This window comes from Lolium perenne, chromosome 3 (assembly GCF_019359855.2).
Source record: "Lolium perenne isolate Kyuss_39 chromosome 3, Kyuss_2.0, whole genome shotgun sequence".
NCBI lineage: Eukaryota > Viridiplantae > Streptophyta > Magnoliopsida > Poales > Poaceae > Lolium > Lolium perenne.
This window is the reverse complement of record NC_067246.2, coordinates 335,000,415-335,020,819: the sequence shown is the minus strand read 5'-3', so window position 1 is coordinate 335,020,819 and position 20,405 is coordinate 335,000,415. Positions and strand designations below refer to the sequence as shown.

The 20,405-nt window shown below is 46.0% G+C and overlaps 2 protein-coding genes across 3 annotated transcripts; both read left to right on the top strand.

Annotated features, from left to right (window-relative positions):
* Positions 1 to 2,629: 2,629 nt before the first annotated feature.
* On the top strand, positions 2,630 to 4,269 carry LOC127338926 (zealexin A1 synthase-like). Its single transcript, XM_051364867.2, has 2 exons — positions 2,630 to 3,561; positions 3,655 to 4,269. Exons 1-2 carry the CDS (start codon positions 2,644 to 2,646, stop codon positions 4,267 to 4,269), a joined length of 1,533 nt encoding a protein of 510 aa, XP_051220827.1. The 5' UTR covers positions 2,630 to 2,643.
* Positions 4,270 to 12,151: 7,882 nt separating this feature from the next.
* LOC127345888 (uncharacterized) lies at positions 12,152 to 14,146 on the top strand. 2 transcript variants are annotated; one of them, XM_051372412.2, is made up of 4 exons: positions 12,152 to 12,198; positions 12,281 to 12,351; positions 12,447 to 12,514; positions 12,605 to 14,146. In XM_051372412.2, the coding sequence occupies exon 4, from the start codon at positions 12,766 to 12,768 to the stop codon at positions 13,969 to 13,971; it is 1,206 nt and encodes a 401-aa protein (XP_051228372.1). In that variant the 5' UTR covers positions 12,152 to 12,198; positions 12,281 to 12,351; positions 12,447 to 12,514; positions 12,605 to 12,765; the 3' UTR covers positions 13,972 to 14,146. The 2 variants fall into 2 exon arrangements, with proteins under 2 accessions (XP_051228372.1, XP_071684822.1); XM_071828721.1 differs by having other exon boundaries at positions 12,170 to 12,198; positions 12,293 to 12,351.
* The last annotated feature ends 6,259 nt before the right edge of the window (positions 14,147 to 20,405 follow it).

Here is a 20,405-nt window from a genome sequence, read left to right as displayed (position 1 = left end):
GATCCTAAAGGAGAATACTATGTAGAGGACGTAGAACTTCTGATGCATTAAATTATGTATGGAAACTTGTTCAAAATTGTATATGCTGGTCATCCGATATTGAATATATATTGTATATTCCTCTTGAATTCTTTTTGGTTCTAATTTCAAATTTGTTTGAAATTGTACATTCATATGCATGTATGTAGTACCGTAGAATATGTGAAACTCCTTCAATATTAAAATAAAACACAAAAGAAATAAAACAATACAAATTAAAAAGAAACCAGGTTTAGGGGGGGGGGGGGCTAAAACCGTAAACCTGCGGCGGCCTTTAGTCGCGGTTGGCCAGAAGAACCACGACTAAAGGTCCTCCGCCCCGACCGTCGCTTGGCGCCCACGTGGATGGGCCTTTAGTCGCGGTTCGTAACCAACCGCGACTAAAGGTGGGGGGGGGGGGGGGGGGGGCTTTAGTCCCGCATGTTTAATACCGGTTGCACAACCGGTATTAGTGGCTGTTGCCAACCGGGATTAAAGGCCCTTTTTCCACCAGTGTACGTAGAGATTGTATTATGAATATGTGATTTCAAATATACTTTACATGTCCTTTTATGGTAAATTTTAACAACATATTTTTATCAATAAGTTGTTTTATATATAATCCAAATGTACATACACATGTCTAATAAGTATTTATGTTGAATCTAAAAATTCACATAAATGATGACAAGAAAACTCCTTGTAATATCTTGATTGAAGCAATATAGCATCTTCATATAAGTTTCAAGGTATTTTAGTATCTTTGAATATCTCGATAGAAGAATATACAATGTATGAACATAGCCAATTTTGTTTAAAATACTATTGGAGTAAATTGTGTAGCTTAGGTGGAAACGGTAGTTTATGTGAGGTGTGTAAACAAGTGCTCCCCTTCAACTCATTAGTGCTCACTTGCTTGTTGGAGTTGCTTGTTTTTCAGTTCTTTCATTACCAAAATGTTTACCCTGTTTTTAATGTTTTTAAAGGTTGTCGATCCTACATGTTAAATATAACTGAGATAATCTAGTAGGCCAGTAGTTTTGTACCTTTACACCCATTCTTTTATTACTGATTTGGTAACTATTGGATGAAATTGATACCATCATTGCCCACTTCATATTTTATGCCACTACTCGAAATTTTGATGATTTCGCCGCAATTATTCTTAATAAAATGCCATAGGGATCCTCCCCTGTGGGTGAGACCGGGGCGTGGTGCCCATTAAAAAAATCTTGAGCCACTTTATATCTTTATCTACCTCTAGATTTTTTGTAAAGTAATAATTATATCAAAATTCATTTTGGATGCACTTAAATGTTCATTGGTTATATTTCGTAGGCTGGCATATATGATTAATGTTCGGATTTTTATATTAATGGTACTAAACATCATATTTTCACTCCCGGTCCTAGAAATCTCAAGACTGCCCCCACTGGGTACGACTTCCTTGGCGCCGTCGTATGTCCACGCGGTATAAACGCCAGCCAGAGTCGGATGGATGTAACACTAAAAAATATGTAATCCATCATATATACTACTTTTGCTAATACAACCAATCAAACACAGTAATATATATGAGAACCAACCTGAGGTTGGGTGGTTAGGAGGGTGGTTGTACCCCCAGCCCACCAGAGTTCAAATCCCAGATTTGACATCTGTGTGTCTCATAAAGGCGGAATATTCATTCAGTGGGAGGCGACGTTCCCGTCGACAGCGAGGCGCCTGTGGTGACTTCGTCAATTTCAAGATCCAATCCGCCGACTCAGTCTTCCGGAGGTGCTCATAGGGGTAGGGTGTGCGTGTGTGCGTTCATAGGGGTGAGTGTATGCGCGTGTATGTGAGCGTCTGCGTTTGTACTGTGTTTCTCAAAAAAAAAAACACAGTAATATATATCTAGATACATGCGAATCAACGACAAGTAATATGAATAGAAGGAAGTACCATATAAATATAATTAGGAGGTAATGTTTGCCATACGGAAGGAACAAACGCAGGCGTCACTCCTCTTAGTTAAGTTCTCCACAGCATACAGAGACGCGTCTGTTGATGTTTTAAAAACAGTTCCACTCGTCCAGCTATATAGTGTAGCAAGGCCCCGATATATGTTATTCTCACTGCATATAGACGATGTTGATATGGCCATTTTCTGTAGAACAGGAACGGAAATACAGAATGTACCACTTGGTCGTCACATAGATGCTGTCTCGCAGTCTCCAACACAAGGGACGACGAACTTCTGGATGCCGTCTCAACTCCCTTTTGTCCTGTGTCCCGGTTCATCTTTTGTTCCATTGTCTGGCGCGTAAAATTTATTAATCTCTCTCAGAGGTCGCTAGCTCTTGATTCGCCCTCGATACAGTATACTGCATATAGCAAGTCAAGCAATATAAAATCATCAACTAAATCTTAAGTTAACCTCACTGACAACGCATGCACGTCGTCTTCTATTTCATACCGATTTTTGCCGCTTGTGCTTGTACTCCATTTCATATCGATTTCCGTCGCCTGTAGCTGCTGTACTCAATCGACTCGCAATCATTTTCTCTACCCGTGTTGCCATCCTATATATCTATCTTCAACTCTTGATCACCTACGGCCGATCGAGAGCTAATTAAGCTAGCTTCAATGGCAGAAACCACGCCCATGCAGGTCGTGGCCTACACTTTCCTCTGCGCCCTCGTCGCCACCATACTCCTCAAGCTCAAGCACAGGCGCAGCGCCGGCGGCCTGAACCTGCCGCCGGGGCCATGGGCGCTGCCGGTGATCGGGCACATGCACCACCTGGTCGGCGCGCTGCCGCACCAGGCCATGCAGAGGCTCGCGCAGCTGCACGGCCCCGTCATGCTGCTCCGGCTCGGCCACGTCCCCACGCTCGTGATCTCCTCCCCGGAGGCGGCCAGGGAGGTGATGAAGGTCCACGACGCCGTCTTCGCGAACCGGCCCATGTACGTGGCCGCAGACGTCTTCACCTACGGCGGCGCCGACATCTCCTTCGCGCGCGGCCCGCACTGGAAGCCCCTGCGCAAGCTCTGCGCCACGGAGCTCCTCAGCCCGAGGAGCGTCCGCTCGTTCCGCTCCGTCCGGGAGGAGGAGGCCGCCAGGCTCGCGAGGTCCGTCGCCGCCGCCGGCGGTGCCGTCGTCAACGTCGGCGAGATGGCGAAGGTGATGATGAACGACGTGATCATGCGGGTGTCCGTGGGCGACCGGTGCGCGCAGCGGGCGGCGTACCTGGAGGAGCTGGACAGGGTGCTGGACCTCATGTCCGGGTTCAACCTCACCGACCTGTTCCCGACGTCGCGCCTCGCCAAGGCGCTCGGCGGCAGGGCCCTCAAGGCGACGTGGGAGGTGCACCACAGGATCCACGCCATCATGGAGGCCATGATCAGTGACCACAAGGTGGCGATGGAGAGCGAGGAAGACAAGGCTGATGCCGGAGGTGATCAGAGGGGCGACATACTCACCATTCTACTCCGGTTCCAGAGGAATGGCGGCATGGGCGGCGGCGTCACACTCACCAACGCTAACATCAGCGGCGTCCTCTTCGTAAGTCAACCACCGCTAGTACGGCTTCTTCCAACTTGGATTGGATAAGCCACAAAAATATTTCGATCTGAAAACTTTTTGCCATATGACCAGGATCTTTTTGCTGCGGGCTCGGAGACGACGGCGACCACGACGACCTGGGCCATGTCGGAGCTGATGAGGAACCCACGCATAATAGCCAAAGCGCAGTCCGAGGTCCGTGGAGTCCTCCAAGGCAAGACCGAGGTGACCGAGGCGGACATCGACGGCCGGCTCCCCTACCTCCAGATGGTCATCAAGGAGACCTTCAGGCTGCACGCTCCGGTGCCGCTGCTCATGCCGAGGCTGTGCAACGAGCCAGCGAAGGTCATGGGCTACGACGTGCCCGCGGGCACCACTGTGTTCGTGAACGTGTGGGCGATAGGCAAGGGCGATGAGAGCTGGACCGACGCGGGCGAGTTCAGGCCCGAGAGGTTCGAGACTGATATGGTGGACTACGCTGGCACGGACTTCAGGTTCATCCCCGGTGGTGCCGGCCGAAAGATGTGCCCCGGTATGATGTTTGGGGTGTCAAACGTCGAGATTGCTCTCGCGAGCCTTCTCTATCACTTCGACTGGAAGATTCCTGGCGGCGGGAACCCGGAGAAGCTTGACATGACCGAGGCCTATGGAGTCACGGCTCGTCGGAAGACTGAGCTCTTGTTAGAAGCTATTCCATTTGTGCCTTGATTTGTATTTTTTAGATGTGCCTTGATTTGTCCTTTTCTGGTCGTGCTTAATATTAAGGGCATATCGTGGAGTCTGTTCTCCCATCTAGAGGGAAGAAAATCGCTCGTTCGGTTGACGATGGACAAAATATTTCGTTCTTTTAAAGCAGCCTAAAATATGTATGAGGAGGCACGAGCCAATCTCTTATAGCGCTCGCTAGGAAAATTTGCGTGGAGATCACGCGAGGGGATGGCGGAAGCTCACGCGCGTCCGGGAAAATCTTGTGGGAAGAATTCAGTCACCTCCCTATTTACTGGGCCCCGCCTCACCGTCAAATCTCACGCCACTATTTCCCCCATTCCCGCCCTCCGTCCAGGGTAGCTTCTTCCAGCAGTTAAGAGAGGCCACCTTCTTTGGCCGCTCGAGTTCCATTGACGCATGACATCTTCAATCGCCTGGTCGACATGTCATCGTCCTCGTCCATTGTGAGTAACAAAGATACCTACCAGCAGTAGCTCAGATCTTATAAGCTTTGGTTGCCCATATATGTTAGTACAAACTTGTTAGCTTAGATCGTGGTATAGTTGATCTACCAACTGTAGTTCATGTATAAGCATAATGGTTAATACGAGGATTAGTTCTACAATGTGTAGTTCTATTTCTTGTATCAGCTTTGTGCTTATACATGGCAGTTAGCAAGTTTCACAATATGTCATTGGTTACGTTTAAATTTAGATAAATCTTTAACATATTCATGGGATGGAGGGAGTACATCATCTAATGGAATCTGGACATAACAGTGCCCGCAAAATACACAAATGGGCACGAGCAGGCCCACTAAAAAGTGTATTTTATTTTAAAACATTGCACGTAGCTTTCTTATTTTGGTTCTTTTGAGCATCTCCAGCGGGGCGACGCATCCGTTTACATCCGCGCGGTTGAAAAATTCACCCGCGCCCTGCTCTAGTGGTGCAATGTATAGTGACCGTGTCGTCCGCGGAGAGGTAAACGCGGCCCAAATATGCGGCACATTTGCATCTCCACGGACGCTGCGCGGCCGTGCGGAGCGTCCTCCTTTTCTTACCCGGTCCGGCACGTCAGGGTAGCGAAATCGACTGCGTGGATTTGCTTCCTTTTCCTCTTCTTTGATGCCCTAGTGCGACGCCACCACCCCAACCTCGACCCCACCGCCCCACCGCAGTACACGTCGTCTGCTCGGTCCTCGCCGCGCCGAAGAACAGGATCTATGTAGGGTAGGTTCTGGGCCGCACCTGACGCGTGGTTGGTGGCCAAACATCTGCCAGTTTCGCCCCCTGGCCTTGCCGCCCACGACCTGTTCGGTCAATTGTGCCGGTAGGTTTCTTACTCATCTTTTGGGCGCTATTATGGGTGACCATTGATCCGCAGTTGCTACCCACGCATATGGACATGTGGAAGATGCTGGACAAGTTGCGCGCCGAGGTCCTTGATGACTCCTCTTCCGACGAAGAGTCCGATCACACGATGCAGACCATGGCCACTACTGCAACCTCCATCCTCTACGAGCACAATGCCAGCCAGATGCCGGTGCACCAGGGCTCTGTGAAGGGCCGCTTAGAAAACCTGCCGCACAACAGAATGGAAGGGCACCTCCGGCTCCACAAGGACTACTTCCACCGCACCAGTCCGGTGTTCGCAGAAAAAATATTCCGGTGCCGGTACAGGATGTCAAAGGACATGTTCATGGTCATTATAGGGGGTGTCAGGGATTACGACCCCTACTTCCAATGCAGGACCAATGCAACAAGTGCGCTAGGTTTCACCTTGTACCAAAAATGTTCTGCATCTATTCGCATGCTATCCTATGTAATGGTTGCTGATATATTCGACGAGTATCTACAAATGGGTGAGAGCACCTGCCTTGAGTCCATGTACAGGTTTTGCCGAGCATTGATTGCCATGTTCGAAGAACATTACTGTAGGGAGCCAACAATTAAGGATACAAGGCGGTTGTTGTCTATCAACGAGTCTAGAGGGTTCCCAGGAATGATCGGTAACATAAATTGCATGCACTGAGAGTGGAAGAACTGTCCATTTGGATGACAGGGTCATTACAACGGCCATACAGAGGGATGCACTGCCGTTCTTGACGCAACAATATCTCAAGATTTATAGATTTGGCATTCATTTTTTTGGCATGGCCAGTTCCAACAATGACATCGATGTGTTGCACCGATCACCGGTTTTCAACAGGCTTATGCAAGGCAAAGCTCCTCGGGTGAGGTACGAGATCAATGGAAATGAATATGAGACGCCATATTATCTTGCTAATGACATCTACCCTAACTGGGCCACACTGGTGAAGACTGTCTGTAATCCAAACATGAAAAATATGAAGAGGTTTGCCAAGATGCAAGAGGCTTCACTAGTAGGAAAACCCTTATAGGCAAAGCTTAGTTTTGTGGCGCACCACTAAAAATGCGCCACAGAATATTGTTTTGTGGCGCACCATACTGGGTGCGCCACAGAAATAGCTTAATTTTGTGGCGCACTACGAAACGCTGCGCCACAAAAACTTGGTGGGGCCCACATCCTGCCACGCCCAACCATTGGTCTTACCTTTTCTACGGCGCACTGCACCTGGTGCGCCACAGAAATAACGTGTTCTGTGGCGCACTGGCCTCGGTGCGCCACGAAATCTTGTTTTACGTGGCGCACTTGTCTGGATGCGCCACAGAAATAACGTGTCTATATCAAGGCCGTACCCCTCCCTCGCCAGACAGTTCCTCTCCCCTCTCTCCCCTCTCTCCCCGCGCCGCCGCCTTCCATGGCGAGCGCTGCCGTCGCTGTCGCCGCCGCCGCCGCCTTCCTCCGCGAGGGCCGGATGCCGCCACGCTCTACCCATCCCCGCCACCAGCAGCACAAGCCGCTGCGGCGTGGAGGAGGAGGGGCCGGCGCGGCGTCAAGGTGGAGGAGCCGCCGCCGCGTCAAGGTGGAGGAGCCGCCGCGACCTCCACCCCTGCCGTCGTCGTCGGTGAGCTCCTCCACGACTCTCCAAATCGTCGGTGAGCTCCCTCCCCTCCCCTCCCTCTTCCTCCCCCGCGCGAGCACAACGTGCTTGACGAAATGCTCGCTCGGTTGGTTAATCTTGATGCTACTGGTGGGCTTAGCTGTTAATCTTGATGCATTGCTGCTAGTGATGCTTAGCTGTTAATCTTGATGCTCTTTGGTTCATTTGTTGGCTCTGGATGCATTGCTGCTAGTGATGCATTGCCGCTCGGTTGGTTAATCTTGATGCTCTTGGTGGGCTTAGTCGTTAATCTTGATGCATTGCTGCTAGTGATGCTTAGCTATTAATCTTGATGCTACGGTTCATTTGTTGGCTCTGGATGCATTGTCGCTAGTGATGCATTGCTGCTAGTGATGCATTGCTGCTCGGTTGGTTCATTTGATGCTACACCTGGTTCTTTTGTTGTGCTCTGTGAGGTTAACTTTTTATCTTGTGTGCTTTTTACTACTGGTTCATTTGTTGTGCTCAGTGAGGTTAACTGCATTAACAATTTTCTTGATGGGTTCATAGGAATTTGATGCTACTTTGTTCATTTAAATGCTTGTTGTGCTCAGTGAGGTTAACTGGTTCATAGGAATTTAAATGCATGAAATGCTACTGGTGGGCTTGTATACATACATATTTATAGTTGCTCTTGGTTGGCCTGGGATTACTTTTCTGGACCCCAAGTAATTCTCTGTTGGGATTAGTTTTCTGGACCCCAAGTTTTTTGGACCCCTGATGATTTACTTGATGGATTCTTGTGAGCTTATGGTATGCTTATAATGCTCTGATTAGTGGGGAAGCTTGATGTCTTAGCTCAGCCAGTGATGTCTTAGCTTTGTTTTGAACTCAACTGAGTAATGATAAATTTCTATTTCTTGTGTTGGCTTTGATGAAAATAGAGATATCCACAGTAGGGGATCATGTAAATGAATGCCACTGTGGTATCCTTTGAAGAAAAAGGACTGTTTCGATGGTTTTAAAAGGCTAGGTGGTGCTAGGTGATTCAGCTTGGCTACCAAGACTTGTCTCATGCTGTTAGCTGGGATATGCTATGTGTTGTTGCTTGTTTAGGCATATCTATCACTTACTTGGATTTCTTGGTTCTTGATTGGCCTCTCTTTTGCCAGCATCACTTGGTCTATATACCAAGTGATGAATAATCCCTTTGGAGCATCTGCTCCATGCATGCTATGTGTGTTTGAGCATCTTGACTTATGTCCCTATGATAATGGATCATCAAATGTTTCCCTTTGTCCCTGGTTGCCTCCTTAATTGATGCCTTATGATCCAAATGACCTTGTAGTGTCACTTGACTATTCAAGTTTCAATGTTGGTTACTTTTCCTCTAGTGCAAGAAATGGTTGAGCAGATGTTTATCCACTGTTGGCCTTTATTCTTGGGTAGCTCAAAGTGTCATGCACTTACTGGATCATCAAATGTTTCCCTTAATTTGTCCCTGGTTGCCTCCTTAATTGATGCCTTATGATCCAAATTACTATATTATTGGATTGAGTGATATGGCTACTGCTTGTTTGCTCTCCAAATGCTTTATATGTGTATTTGACCATGCTTATGATGGATTTCTTTTAAGGACTCTAGCTAGATTAGAGGGGAAAAAGTTGCTGCTTTGTTGCCTATGATAATGGATCATCAAATGTTTCCCTTTGTCCCTGGTTGCCTCCTTAATTGATGCCTTATGATCCAAATGACCCAAGTCCCTTGCATGATCCCATTTGTCCCTAATGTTGCTTAAGATGAATAAATTCCCTCTAATCACCATTTGGAGATCAAGACTAGTTCTTGATTTCCATTAGCTAGACTCCAATATTAAAAATGTCTCCCAAATATGGAGACAAACATTTTAACATTACCCCAAGTGATTTACTTGTCGATGATTAGATGGTTGGTCGATCACTCGTACACTCGGGGGTGGAGCAAGTGAGGCTTGGTGTGATGGCACAAATATCAATATCTTGTGCATCCTACCTGGCCTCACTTACTCCATCCCTGGATGTTAATATTTGTTTCGACCAACAAAGTATGAGGCATTCCATTTAGTTGATACCACTTGGCTCTTTCTTCCATTTTAGTGCCGATGATTAGAATGTTTGGTCAATCAGTACACTCGGGGTGTCGCTAGTGAGCCTGGTGTGATGGCACAAATATCAATCTCTTGTGCATCCTACCTGGCCTCACTAACGCCATCCCGGGATGTTAATATTTCTTTCGACCAACAAAGTATGAGGCATATGATATCTAGTTGAGATACCACTTGGCTCTTTCTTCCATTTTAGTGCCGATGATTAGAATGTTTGGTCACCTATACGCCGCAATATACTTTGTAGACGAGCTCCCCTTTCCCTAGCCGCCGTTCCGTGAACGAGTCCTTGACGAGACAACAACGCCGACATGCCTCTCCGGCGCAGCACCACTTTTCTTCTCTCGCCGTCCGATGCGTGAACGAGTCCTTAATGCGAAGACGGTGCCAGCCTCCCTAGCATCATGCCGACCCCTGTTGTCGTGCTTCGGGCCGTGTCGATCGGTGGACACACGGTTTGAAGCGCGGCAACACGGCCCGGCATAATGCTTTGGGCAGGCCGGCACGGTCTTTGCATCAAGGACTCGTTCACGTCTTGGACAGCGAGGGACTGGCGTGGTTCTGCGCCGGAGATGCAGATCGGCGTTGTTGTGTCGTCAAGCACCCGTTGACGGAACGCCAACCGGGAAAGGGGCCCTTCGCAAAGTATACGGCGGTGTATCTGCAACTATGGTTTCTGACCATAGTATTTGTGTTGACCAACAATGTATGAGGCACTTATTCCATTTTGTCATTCCATTTGCTTTGAGATTTTCAAAATGCCGATGATTAAAATGTTTGGTCACCGTACACTTGGGGGTGGCGTAAGTGAGCCTGGTAAGATAGCACAAATATCAATCTCTTGTGCATCCTACAGCCTCGCTTACCCCATCCCTAAATGTTAATATTTGTGTTGACCAACAATGTATGAGGCACTTATTCCATTTTGTCATTCCATTTGCTTTGAGATTTTCAAAATGCCGATGATTAAAATGTTTGGTCACCGTACACTTGGGGGTGGCGTAAGTGAGCCTGGTAAGATAGCACAAATATCAATCTCTTGTGCATCGGACTTGGCCTCACTGACGCCATCTCTAAATGTTAATATTTGTGTTGACCAACAATGTATGAGGCACTTATTCCATTTTGTCATTCCATTTGCTTTGAGATTTTCAAAATGCCGATGATTAAAATGTTTGGTCACCGTACACTCGGGGGCGGCGTAAGTGAGTCTGGTAAGATAGCACAAATATCAATCTCTTGTGCATCGGACTTGGTCTCACTTACACCGTCCCTGAATGTTAATATTTGTGTTGACCAACAATGTATGAGGCATTTATTCCATTTCTCTTGTGCATCGGACTTGTTGGTCTCACTTTCTTCCATTTTCATCATAGTAGGAACTGGATGAAGGACCCCGATGCAAGTGAGCCTGGTGGGTAGAGATGACGGAGCAAAGGAGGAACCGGATGAAGACTACTTTGTATCTTGAAATTGTGAATTTTGTATGAATTAAGAGTTGTATGCAAAACATTTGACACTTGCCACTATATATGTATCTCGATCGGGTTCTAAGTAATGTGATGATGATGTCTATGTTATATCTGTGCAATGTACATGATATTTATATTATATCTGAATGTTGCTGTATATAACCTGTGTATCTGTATTGCTGTCTATAAACTGCATGTGTATAGCAGGCAGAACAAAATCGTGTATAATACAAGCAAATTCCGTGGCGCACTAAAAACCAATTCTGTGGCGCACCCTTTTCTGTGGCGCACCTAACAACAAGTGCGCCACAGAAACCTTAATTCTGTGGCGCACGGCCAGGTGCGCCACAGAAAGCTTATTTTTGTGGCGACGTTTCTGTGGCGCACCCTCCATGCGCCACAGAATCGAATTTTCGTGCGCCACTGATGAGGCTTTTCCTACTAGTGCTTGCACGAAAGATGTGGAGCGGGCATTTTGTGTGCTCCAAGCTCGGTGGAAAATTGTCCGTCGCCCGGCAAAAACGAGGTCACTGAAGACCATGCATAACGTGATGACCTGTTGTGTCATCATGCATAAGATGATCGTTGATAACGAGCGTCCTGATGACCGCAATGAGCACCAATGGGATTTGCAAGGTGAGCTGGTTGCGCCAATCGCTAGGGCATTATCCTGACAGCAGTATCTACATATGAATGTGAAGTCACTAATGAGAACAGGTACCAGACGCCTACAAACAGATCTGATTGAGCATTAGTGGGTATTGGCTGGCCATAAAGACAATGCATAGACGTCAATATCATCTTATTTTTATGTAGATTTTTAAGAAATTGGATGTAATAACTAAAACTACTTTGAAATTGTTTATTTTGTTGTTTAAAACATCCCAATTCATGCGAACGCGCAAATGCATCGCCCAATAAAAGCACCTCAGACGCAAATGAACGCGCGAACAAAATCGATAAATTTCGTGTCGCGCCGCCGTTGAAGATGCCCTTACTCTCCTTTTCAGATCCGTAGGTCTGATTATTGGTTTGGCTCAAACTAGCAGACATGCATTTTTTTTGAGGGAAACTAGTAGACATGCATAAGTTTGTAACTCAAGTCATACAATAGTCCAAACAAATGGGTACACACAGGCCCAGTAAAAGTAGTACGTAGTATTTTATTTTACCGGCCCAACTCATCTCGCCCTAGCCGCCGCCAGTCTCTCCCAAATCCATTCCTCCAGTGCAGTTTCCTCAACATACGTGAGACCAAGCAGCCAGCCGCCCTTGCTGCTCCGCCGCATCCCCCCCCCCCCGCCCCCCCCCCCCACCCATTCGCCGCCCTCCATTGCTGAGCCAAGGTAAGGCAATCTTCTCCCCTTCCGTTTTCCGTCGATTTGCTTGCTTTCTCTGGTACGGTTGTCTGAATCGTAGAATCCCTAGGTCCTGACCCAGATTGACATGGGGATTTGAGTGGAGGGGCTGGATTGACAAAGTGTGATGGATCTCGAAAGGTAACATCATGTTCCCTTGTTTCAGTTTGATTTATGCATGCATTTTGGTGTGAAATGTCTGATTTCTCTCTCTGTCTATATTCATATGTTTGCAGTCAGTATGCTGGTAGCTGTTGATTCAATATTTGATCAACATATTTTGTGGCTGTGACATCTGGACAAGGTGCATGCCTTTTTAACACGGATATTTTTGTCTATTCTTATTTCTATTTTATGGTTGTGAGCTGACACAGATTGTTAACCATAGAAACAGGGGGTAAAGAGCAACATCAAGACATCCGTCCACATACGGAGTTCAGAGCGAGGCAGCCAAATAACGGCCGGTCCTGTCCGGCTCCATCGCCCACATACATTGTTCGGAACTGGGGACGAAGCTACCCAGACTCAGGCTCCCTAGATAGATCGAAGAGAGCCATGGCGGACTGGTCGAATCTTCCGAAGGATGTTGTTCACGTGGTCGCCGACTTGCTGTTGGCAACCAACGATGTCGACTGCTACGTTGACATGAGGGCCGTCTGCCGCAACTGGCGAGTCACCGTCCCCAAGCCAACTCCACTGGGCGCAGGCGACGACGGCCGTTTTCGCCCACGTGAGTGGGTGATGCTCGACGAGAAGGAGCCTGAGGATGGCGTCGACGGCCGCCTCTTCCTCCACGTCTCCACGGGGCGCTTCGTCCGGCGTCGCCTCCCGTCCTTCGGGTTCGACTCTAGAAGTAAGTACATCCTGGTTGGTTCCTCCGATGGTCTTCTCATCCTTGGAGATCAAAAGGGCTTGCACGCCGCTCGTCTCCTCAACCCCTTCACTGGTGACATGCTCTCCTTTGCTGCGCCGATTCCTCGGGAACGCCATGTCATCGCTTCGGTGGCCGGCTCTAGCCCGACGATTCTGTTCACCTTCAAAGACATGTGCAACGACTGCACCGACATGGTTTATTGTGCTGATGCTACTAGCCCGCTCTGTGAGGTGCAGATCGAAGTCTTGGAAGACGAGGATGTCTTCCTAAAAAGCATAGTGTCCTACGCTGGTCACCTTTACGTGCTCGATTGCGAAGGAGCAATACACAAGATCGTGGGCACAGCGCCAAATTATCACGCAGAGTTTATTGCACAGACACATGGTGATTGTTCTTTCCGTGACTTCTTCCTTGCTGGGTCTGCTGGGGAACTGCTACTTGTTGCTCTTGAATTGACGTATACGGAAGAACAAGGACACCAAGACCCGGTGGATGTCTTCAGAGTCAATATTGAGCAAAAAGTGCTAGAACCTGTCAGGAACATTGGCAGCCAGGCACTCTTCCTTGGCCCAAGGTGTCTATCTGTTGATGCGGATAAGCTGCCACACGTTGACCGTAACTGCATCTACTACACTCTTCGGCTGCCATTTTCCAACTGGGATAGCATCAACAGGTATGACCTCAAGGACAGCAAGGTAGAGTCTATTCGCTGCATGTTGAATCCTGCAACAATCACAAGACAGATGGTCCGTCCTTTCAGCCTTGCTCAGGCGCTCATTGAATACTGTGGGTACGAGGAACTTGAAGATGTACCTTCTCAACTTCAACGTGTTCGCAATACTAGAACACTTGATATGATCCGCAATGCCTTTCAGCCTCAGGAGTAGTTACTTGTTCTGCTGCATGCACCTCTAAGCTTAGGACTGCCATGTTTTAAGTCGTAGAATCACTGAAAATGTTGGCTTTCTTATGAACTTATGAAGTAAAAGTATTGTATGCATTATCTGTAATGAAAAGTTGTTTGCATGAGTAATATATTATCCTATGTTGTTTGCTGTTTTACATGAGTCCTGCGGCTACCTCTAATATTCTTGCTGTGTGTTTGTGAGTCATGGTCAGAGATGTGTGTTACTCTATGGAACATATGAAATGAATCAAACCTATTTATTCATCTTCTTTTAAGAATTTATGTATGTACCCATGGAAGAAATGGACTTACTGTAGGAATTTGTCTTAAATGTCCAATTGTTTGCATTAATCTATGATCCTATTTGACTGCTGTAATCTTATGTAATTGGATTTTTCTGCTAAAAAAGATGTATATCTGGATTGCCACAATTTTTTGCAACTAAAATTTCTTGTCCAGCCGGGATGCATTCATGAGCACTCGTATCCACTGGTTATGCAGTGTTAGGGGCTTGTGCTCAGTGGACCTTCCATGAATAGTAGTTGGACAGTGCAAGCATTCTAGTATTGGTTTAGACAAGTAAAATGTGATTTTTACATATGATAGCTATGTAGCTGACCAGTTACTGTCAACATCAGACCAGTCTCATTTCTCAAATGAACTAGCATTTCAGTCTGAATTGGACAACAATAAGCCTTCAAGGCTGTGGCATTTGTTAACATTCTAGTAGTATAAATTGAGGTAGACACCTAACACCTTTAATGTTTCTCTTTTTTGCTTAACTTCAAATGTTATGTTGCTACTACTCCTGTGTAAAAAGAAATTTAATTCGTCTGCAGCCAGTTTTCTTTCTCACAGTACTAGACTGTAGAAGGCCGAAATGCTAGACTGAATATTGCTTGTCAGCCAGTTGCTGCAGCTGGTGTCGGCTAATGTTGTAAGATGGGTAGACTTCGTGGCATTCTATGGTTCTTTCTTTTTCTATATCTCTTCATCCAATTGTTTAGTTAAGCGTTGTTTTTGGAGTTCCCAAGTGGAGTATGTTGTTAGCATGGCTTCGCCCCTATCTGGTCCATGGGATTTCACGACGGTGCTGCTTGTAAATTCAGAGCTAGTCTCCCTAATCCAAAGATTATTTCTGACATCCGGTCCTCACATTTCTTTATTCGATAAATGGCGTTTTATTACTGAAAAGTTTTAAATATTACACCCAACCTCTGCATAACTAAAATGCGCACAGCCGATCGAGTATCCAGAAAAACCACAATCACAAAGTAGTAAAAAGGAACCGACTAAATTAACAACGTTGGCTACAATCCGACGACTATGGAGCCACCCATGTTGGGGAAAATAAACTCCTTGGACGTATTCTCCAACCGTGTAGACACCTTCGTAAAGAGGTTTCGGTCCTCCAAGCGTTGAAGCGGCGACCATGAACGGAGCAAAGCTGTAGACCGGTAAATGACTTGCATGAGAGAACAATTTTGATTATTGAAAACCTTGTCATTTCTACACAGCTAAAGCGACCATACAACTGCAATCGCGCTCACTCTGATAAGCGTTTTATATCTATTATTGACCCCATTAAACATATTGCCAAAAATATTTGCAATGCTACAAGGTGAATATAAGGTAGAATCTATCTGAATGATTAACCATATAGACCTAGCAACCCGATACTCCCACCCTCCATTTACGTATCCCCTCGTCCTCGAAACCAGGCGAGCGGTGGCTGTGTTGTTCGTCTTCAACATAAATTAATCGGCCGCGGCCTCGATCTGCAAATCCTCTCCCCGTATGGCTCTCACCTTCCTTTAAATTGTGGCCTTGATTACTGCCATGCATGTAGGGAGACATGCACTGGGGAAACGACGAGATCCAGCATCTAACGAATAAAGGAGATCTCCCCAATTAATACCATGCATGCAAGGGTAAAAGGGGCAAGTAACGATTCTTTCTTCTCTCTCTAATCTCTTCTTAATAATCGAGCTACAAAATATACGCCCTTTTCCCTGGGACGGAGGAAGTATTTAGAAAAAAGTGTTTAATTGTCTCCTCTTCGGAAAACACATTTCTTAAAATCGTGCCAGTTACGTTTTGCAAGATTATCCTTAGTTAGAATCACACCCCGACTAAGATACTATGCAAAGACCTTTGCTTTAAGAGAAATCTTCATCTTCCAGATTGATTTATTATTAACAACCGATTGAATGGGTATAATTAATGCTTTGTACATGGAGCTTACCAAAAATATACCATTCGTGGTGAGGCTCCAACCTGCACCAGCTGAATTGAAGCTAACCTTGGTACCGAGAGAACCGAAGCTAGCGCTAGAACCAAAGCGACGCTCGCACATGCACACCTCCTTTCCCAAGTTGCATGTAATCCCTTCCGTCTTCCGAGTAATGCTAGAACTATGGACAGATTTTTACGAAATTCTGGTTACGGACTGACGTGGAGAAGCGTGGAGCCATTCTAGCCCTGAAATCACGGGAGCAAAACAAATTTTCACCAGCCCTGAAATCATGGGAGCAAAACAAATTTTCACCAGCCCTGAAATCACGGGAGCAAAACAAATTTCCACCAGTCAGCCAGCCATGAATAATGAGAGGAGAATGAAGCGCCCGGCGACCGCGCGCACGCATTCCATCTTCTATCCATCTACTATATAGATGGACGAAGCTTACCCACGCACAGGCGCCCTCACATCCTCCACTTCCTCCCAACACCATGGCGAAGAAACATTCGAAGCCCACCATGGCAGAGAGCAGTTCGCAGAGCACCATGGTAGTGGACTGGTCGGCCCTTCGCCATGATCTGGTTCGCGTGATCGGCGACATGCTCTTGGCCACCAACGACGTCGACTCGTATCTGTGCATGAGGGCCGTCTGCGGCAGCTGGCGCACTGCTATCCCCAAGCCAGTTCCGCTCGGCGAAGGCGATGACCTCCGTTTTCGCCCACGTGAGTGGGTCATGCTCGACCAGGAGAAGCGCTGGTATGGCGACAGTGGCCAGCTCTTCCTCAACGTTTCCACTGGTCGCTTCCTCCGCGCGCGTGCGCCTCCCGCGGCTCTATTCCGCTATCCTGGTCGGTGATTCCGATGGTCTGCTCTTCCTCGGAGGTAAAAAGGGCCTGCACGCCGCTCGTCTCCTCAACCCCTTCACTGGTGACATGCTCCCCTTCGCGGCGCCGATTCCCTGGGAAACCGAGGTGAAGACTGGAGTGGCCGGCACTAACCCGACGCTTCTCTTCACGTTCCTAGACGCCTGCAGTGAGAATTTCGACATGGTTTACTGTGCTCATAGAGCCAGCATGCTGTGCGAGGTTCAGTTCGAACAACGAGTTCGAACTTGGAACCGCAGTTTCCTATGCCGGCCACCTCTACACTGTCGGCCACAGTGGTGGAATATATAAGAGCCTATATGAGAACAGTTTTTCAGAGCACGTGCGTAGCGCACACCTCATGTACAGTAGAAAAAATTTGAGAGAGAAGAGTGTCTTTTTCTGAGAGGATTTTGTTTCTTCTCGAAGGGATTACTCAAAGTTTTGGACTATGTGCATGTAAGGAAGATAGTGCCAAACAAGAAAAGTCAAACATCTAGATTTAGAAGGAAATGAACGGTGAGGATAGCCATGCGCGCTGCGCACCATTGAAGATTTCCCTATATAAGATCACATGCACGGCGCCAAACTATCGTGGTGAACTGGTTGAGAGGACCTTTACGGATGGAGAACGGTGCTATCTTGTAGTGTCTGCTGATCAGTTGCTTCTTGTTATGCAAGGCTGCTTTAGAGAAAGTGCGAAGGACCCCTTTTCCTTGGAAGTTTACATTGTTGATGTAGACCGAAATGTGATAGAACCTGTTACGGACATTGGCAGCAGGGCGCTCTTCCTTGAACAGTAACTTGCTGAAGTCCGATGACGTAAACTGGTTGAAGGCTGTTGACGTAAACTGCATCTACTACTTCGATGATGCACTCCCACCACGTGATGGTTTTTTTAGGACCATCAGCCGGTATGATCTCAGCAACGGCAACGAAGAGAGAATCTCCTGTGCTGATCCTGAAACAAAAATTCAGATCCGTCCATTCAGCATTGCTCAGACGCTCCTGGAATACTGCATCTACTTTCCCAACATTCGAAAACAGATTAAACGTCTGCAATAGTCCTATTAGGAATCCTCAAGTTATGTTCTCTGCTGAATGCTAGTACCTCATTAAGCTCTTTTATGGTATGTTTCAGTCGTGATATGATCGATGCTCCTTGAAAATGTCCTTTTTTTATGAATTTAATTGCCTATGAAGTGAGACTATTGTGTGGGCTTATCTGAATTGACAAATTGATTGCATGGATCTGCATGGCTTTTGCTGCCACATCTTAAGATTGTAACTGTCGTTTGAATTATGGTGAGATGAATGTTACTGCACGGAACATACATGGCAATGAGTCGAGCAAATTCATCTGTCTTTTCTCAGTGTTCTCTCCAAATAAGTGAGCTTAGTATTATGTAAGCTGCAAATGCATAAATTCAATTCTTATTTTCATGTTATAAACTTCCATCATACGTAGTATATTATAAATAGTTAAAAATCACTATTGAAAATAATAGAGTAATACAATTGAAATGATACTTACCAAAATGATCCATTGACCGTATTTATGGAAGTATTTTGCGAGCAGGAGGACGTGTTGAGGCTGTGATCCTGCGCCCACAGGATAGCCATAAGTTTGTGAAGTTATTGTTGCTGCAATCTTGTTGTGTTTAATGCTTGTCACTAGTGCACGAGTGGCATGATCTTAGATTTAAGCTCTATAATTATTGCTTAGATTGTATCTACAAGTTGTTTGCACGTGTCTATGTCCGGAACCCGAGGCCCCAGAGTGACAACAACTGGGATAACTGGAGGGGAAGGCGTAGGTATGAGGATCACATGTTTTCACCAAGTGTTAATGCTTTGCTACGGTGCTCTATTAAAAGGAGTACCTTAATTACCAGTAGAGTCCCTTGAGGCCAGGCTGCCACTGGCTGGTAGGACAAAAGATGTTATGCAAGTTTCTCATTGCGAGCACGTATGACTATATATGGAAAACATGCCTACATGATTAATAGACTTGATGTTCTGTCTTAATGCTATTTCAATCCTATCAATTGCCCAACTGTAATTTGTTCACCCAACACTTGTTACTTGTTATTTGAGAGTTACCACTAGTGTAGATAGCTGGGAACCCCGGTCCATCTCTTATCATCATATACTCGTTGTACATGTCATTGGAAGTAGTATCAACTATTTTATGGTGCCATCGCTTCTGTATTCTTATTCATCGCTTTCGTATTCTTGTTACTATTGCTCTCATATTACTGCTGCTTTCACATCACCCCTGTCACTAGTGCTTTCCAGGTGCAGCTGAATTGACAACTCAGTTGTTAAGGCTTATAAGTATTCTTTACCTCCCCTTGTGTCGAATCAATAAATTTGGGTTTTACTTCCCTCGAAGACTGTTGCGACCCCCTATACTTGTGGGTTATCAATCAACTTGTTCTAATATCTCTACCTCAAGTTCTTAGGGTTTATGATCATTACTCATTTGATAATGATCAAAGATTTGGCTTCCAAAGGTATCTCTCCTGAACTAGGTTTCTTACTTCCAAGATCAAGTATTGTCTTGATGAACTAGGGTATAGTTCTTCTATTTTCCTTTCTTGGATGTGCCTACTATGGTTGCCTCAATAGTTTATATCGCAGGAGAATGCCTGAGATATCCACTTAGAATTCTTCTCAAGGAATGATGATTTAATCATCTGGTTCTATGAATAGTTCTCTCCCTTAAATCCAAGTATTGCCTCAACTAACTTGAGTGTAACACTATAGCTTGATCGCTCTTATATAGGAATGGTTTATTCTAGGGTTTATGGTGTACTCACAAGATCTCATTAGATATGAAAGGGTTGAGTCTCCACCTAGATACATAGTTGAATTAATTTCTACTTTACTTTACCAATTCATGGATATAGTCTTGTTCCATTTGATATTTGGTTATCTCACCACTCCAAGATGAAATGGTTTATCTCCTAATACTTTAGTTCAATGGTTGTCCTTTATTCTTAAATAGGTAAAGCTAGGATTGGTATGAATGATCTCTCTCATTTGGGAAGGACTTTAATACTAACCTAAGGTTAGGCTCCATAGAGAATGATGTGATCATCAATATCTATGTTTAACATAAATGGTTTCTCTCTCTAGGGAATGTCTTGAATAATATCCTAGGGTTCCTCTTAAAGATGATGTTTTGATCATATGGATATATATATCCAAGGTTTGCCTCAAGGTTTGTCATTAGTTCTCTAATAATATAGAACTCTCACCTCTCTAGGTTTGATGTATATTAATTTGGAATAGAGAAGAGTATATAC